This window comes from Pteropus vampyrus, unplaced genomic scaffold, assembly GCF_000151845.1.
Source record: "Pteropus vampyrus isolate Shadow unplaced genomic scaffold, Pvam_2.0 Scaffold36, whole genome shotgun sequence".
NCBI lineage: Eukaryota > Metazoa > Chordata > Mammalia > Chiroptera > Pteropodidae > Pteropus > Pteropus vampyrus.
This window is the reverse complement of record NW_011888817.1, coordinates 10,626,627-10,630,812: the sequence shown is the minus strand read 5'-3', so window position 1 is coordinate 10,630,812 and position 4,186 is coordinate 10,626,627. Positions and strand designations below refer to the sequence as shown.

Genomic DNA, 4,186 nt, shown 5'->3' with positions numbered 1-4,186 from the left:
TCATTGCTACCTGAAATTATCTGGTTTATTTTTATGTGTTTATTATTGGTTTCCTCCAACTAGAATACCAGCTCTTTTCACATTCTGAAGCTTTCATTATCTTTATTTATCTGCTTTCTTTTTTTCTCCTTTATTTGAATGTAACCTGCAGGAAGGCAGGGCCCTACCTGGTTCACAGCTCTATACCACTAGCTCTTAGCACAGTGCCAGGCATATAGTACATGCTTAATAATTATTTGTTGACTGAATAACTGAATGAATGAGTGAATGAATGAACTCAAAATGTAACCACGGAGTGCAGTTGGCTTGGAGAGAAAAGGAAACGTGGCATTAATCACCATTACCACGAATGCAGAATATCAGCAAGAAGGATCTAGTCTGCACAGATTGGATCATACCTGGATTACTGCGTTTGGTTCTGGTTGCTGTGTTGCCACAAAGACTAGCAGTGTGGGGAGGAAACTGACCAAGTTGACACGAGAGAGGAAACTTAGAAAACCAAAGGTATTCAGCTTATAGAAACAAGAAATCCTAGGAAGAATATTGTTGCCATCTTTTAATATAGAAAGAGCTATTGAGAGAAAGAAGGGGTAGACTTAGTTTATAGCCCTAAGGGCCGAATCCAGATCAATAGATATTAGTCTGATACAGACATATTTCAGTATAGGAAAGAAGTGGTCTTTTGACAGTAAAGGTCCATAACAAGGGAAGGGACTATTTTAAGATGGGGTGAGCTCCCGGTCTAAGAAAGTGTACAAGTGAATAACCACTTGGCAAGGATGCTGAGGAGGGATACAAGCAGCAAAAGATGGCCTCCAAGATCCCTTTCAAACTTGAGATGTCTGGGTTTCTAAGATATGTAGGGATACAGTCAAGAAAAAATTTCTGGAGAACAGTTCTGAAGGTACTTATTAGCTGTCCCATAGTAGAAAACCTCACAGAACCAGGTCTACAAATGAAGCAGGGGAAAGATTAGTTGAGAGGGATCTTGTGGGCTTTAAGCCATCCCAGAAACACTCTGAAGAGCTCCCTGGATTTGAAATCTGTTATCCACGTGTGATCATTGAGCATATGGGACTGCCAAATATTTTGACTATCCAAAAAGATGCCTCAATTTCCAGGAGAAGATAGCCAACACTATCACATAGCGGCTAAGATGGTCCTGGGTTTGCTTTCAGAAACTCCACCACCTCCTAACCTAAAGAGCCTCAGGCAAAGAAATTAACCCCTCCAAACCTGTTACCTTGTGTGCAAAAGGATTTCATTTAAAAACAGAAGAGGGAGGAACTGAAACAAAAATGGCACAAGTCTGATAATTAATAAAACTCACTGACAGACACATAGACATCCACTATACTGTTCTATTTGATGCGTTTGAAAATTTGATTAATAAAAAATAAAAAGAGAGAGAGTTTAAAATAGTACCTACCCTGTGTAATAACTGTAGGGCTTAAATAAATCTTCATCATCATCATTATCATCATCATCATTATAAGGAATTTTTACAAATCCTAGATATTACCTAGGAATGTTTAAATATCCCATTTAATCATCTCCCAAACCCCATAGTAATCATCTCCATTCAGCCGATGAGGAAACTGAAGCTCACATGAGTTAAATAAATCCCACAACTGGCACAGGGCTGAAATGTGATCTGAAACCAGAGTTATCTGACTCCACCATCACAGCTGCCTTTATTTCAAGAATAAGCTCATTGTGTTCTACTTGGTTGATATCTACACAATTATGATATCATGTATTCATCTAAGTCAGTGGTTTCCCAGCTCTTTTCTCAGTAGCAGAACCCTTTTTTCAAAGCAGCCTTTACTCAGCACTCCAATAAGTAAAACCCATAAAAGCAGAACAACAGCTCTGGCTGAAGTAGGGATTGGGGCCCAGCCACCAGGCCACTTGACTCCAGGGTGACCCCCGAAAGCACCCTAGGGTCTATGAGCATAATGTGAAAATCCTAGATTGAAGCCAACAACAACAAACCCAAACCCTGAGAATTATATTTATGGAAAGCCTCATTTGCATAACACAGCTTTCAGTCGCCCGTTTCCCATCACATTTGATCCTCATTATCAACTCTGAGGTGGACAAGGCAGGGCGTATCATCTTCAATTTGCAGATGAGAAAATCAAGGCCAAATGGAGTTAAGCAATTGGCCAAAGGTGTACCCGTTTACTTTTCAGCCAAGTGCAGACTGGAAATAGAGTCTGTCTCCATTAATTTGGTGTGACCTGGCCAAGAGGGTGCCATCTACTGGAAATTGCCACTGACCCTGGTTCACAAAGTGGACAATCAGCTCCTTGGCCATTGACAGCCTGAGTACAGCCCCACAGACCCCCTGCCAAGGCCCTGTCCCACAGCAGATGGCAACGGGGAGAGGGGCTCAGTGCCACTGGTGGGCCAGACAGCACGATTTGGGGCAGTAGCCAGGCCATTCCCATCCCGGCCATGTCGTGCTGAGCAATAGCCAAAGTGCCTTCCACCTTCCTCCGCAGCCCGAAAAGGGACAGCAGATAGTGCAGACCTGGGTAGCAGTTACATGTCGCCTTCCTTCTTAGCGCTTGCCTAGAAATTCCTGAAACCAGATGCAGCTGATAATTGTCTGAATGCGCCACCCCCTCCCCCGCGCCCCCGCCCCTCCAGAGCAGCTCTGAACTGAGCTGGAGCATGTGTTGGAACAGGCAACACTTAATTATCACTTAGTCTTTAATTAGCACTTAATTATTAACACTTAATCCATCTGTAAAATGGGGACACTAATACCTGTCTCACAGGTACTCTGGGAGGATTAATTAATGTTTGCAACCCACTTTGAAGATGCAAAGCATTGAACGAGTGCTCAACAGTGGCACTGATAACCACAGCATATTTATTTGCTTTCCTTAATGAGGTCCCTCCTTCCTCTCCTTGTGAATATCCAACCCCAACTATTTCTGACCAACTTTGCCCTGGCGGAGAATCATTTAGCTCTGTGTTTCCTAGACACAGGATTTCCCACCCAGGAAATGGGCTATTTCCAGCCATTTCCCCACACTTTAATTTTCTATTATGTCCTCTGAATATGTCAATGACTTCCCAGTAAATATTTTGATGTGCGCTCTTGCAGCAGCTTCTGTGGAGTCTGAATGGGACAGCTGCTCCCTATATTAGGGAATTCCAGATGTGGTTTAAAACCACCAGACTTATCTGTGCCAATGCCTAGCCTTTGGAGGTGGGAGGAGGCAAGAATATCTAGTTGCCCTTGGGGAAGTCATGGACACTTAACCCTTGGCTCTGGCTAGGGTGATTTTTCAAAGTCCTCAGATCCACATGCCTTTAGGATGAGAACTGTCCCCTTAGTGGGCTGGTGAAGAGGCAGCAGAAAGACAGCTCTGATTTGGCCTTTCACCCAGGTAACTTTATAGGTATTAACTGTCCTATAAAGATTAGTCTAAGAACTGAAGGCGGGGGGAGGTGATGGAGAAAACGTATAAAGTCTTTAGGGTTTAACTAGACTGAACAATGGGCCAAAACCTCCCCCTAGACGGTCAGACCACCTCTCCTCCTTCCTCCCTTGGTGCCAGCCATGTGGGAGGACACTCACTCTTCTTGGGAGCTGAGCCTCTTGTCTCTTGGAGTTCCAGCCATGGAGGTAGAGAGCTGCTCCTTTGAGGTCCTGGGCTGCAAGGCCTCTGGCAGGCCCTGTACTCTCTTCCAGATTTCATGGCAAGTCTTGTCTAAGCTGTCTTGGGGTGTGTCCTGGTGGATCCAGATGTATCTGGGGAATGGGCCCAGGGCGGAGGGGCGCTTGGCCACCAGGGCAGTGGAGGACAAAGGAAGCCCATTCCCACTGGCCATCCTCCTCCTTTCTTTCCGGAAGCCCCTTTGTCCACCCAGGGCTCGAAGACAGGGCGACCATCCACCACCACCCTTCATTCACCAGAAAGGGAGATGAGGAAGGGACAGAAACAGGTCAGTTCTGACTGACTATTGCTCCAGCAAGGCGACTATGTTCAGAGGACTCCGATTTGTGTGGGAGTGGTGGATGGAGATCAGGTTCCTTTTGGGGAGGGGGAGCTTATTTTGATTTATTTTTTTGTGCTCGTTCCTGACTTTTGCCCCCCTCCCCCTCTCCCTGAGAAGAAAATATTTAAAAGTCAACAAAAACCAGTAGCTTAGTAACCTTGGAATCCCC

At 44.9% G+C, this 4,186-nt stretch overlaps 1 protein-coding gene across 1 annotated transcript in view; it reads right to left on the bottom strand.

Moving 5' to 3' along the window:
- CUNH1orf94 (chromosome unknown C1orf94 homolog) overlaps window positions 1-3,927 on the bottom strand; it is a 40,496-nt gene extending 36,569 nt beyond the window's left edge. The window contains exon 1 of the mRNA XM_011358064.1: window positions 3,596-3,927. Coding sequence (XP_011356366.1) covers window positions 3,596-3,927 — 332 coding nt within the window. The remainder of the gene's footprint in view (window positions 1-3,595) is intronic.
- Between the last annotated feature and the right edge of the window lie 259 nt (window positions 3,928-4,186).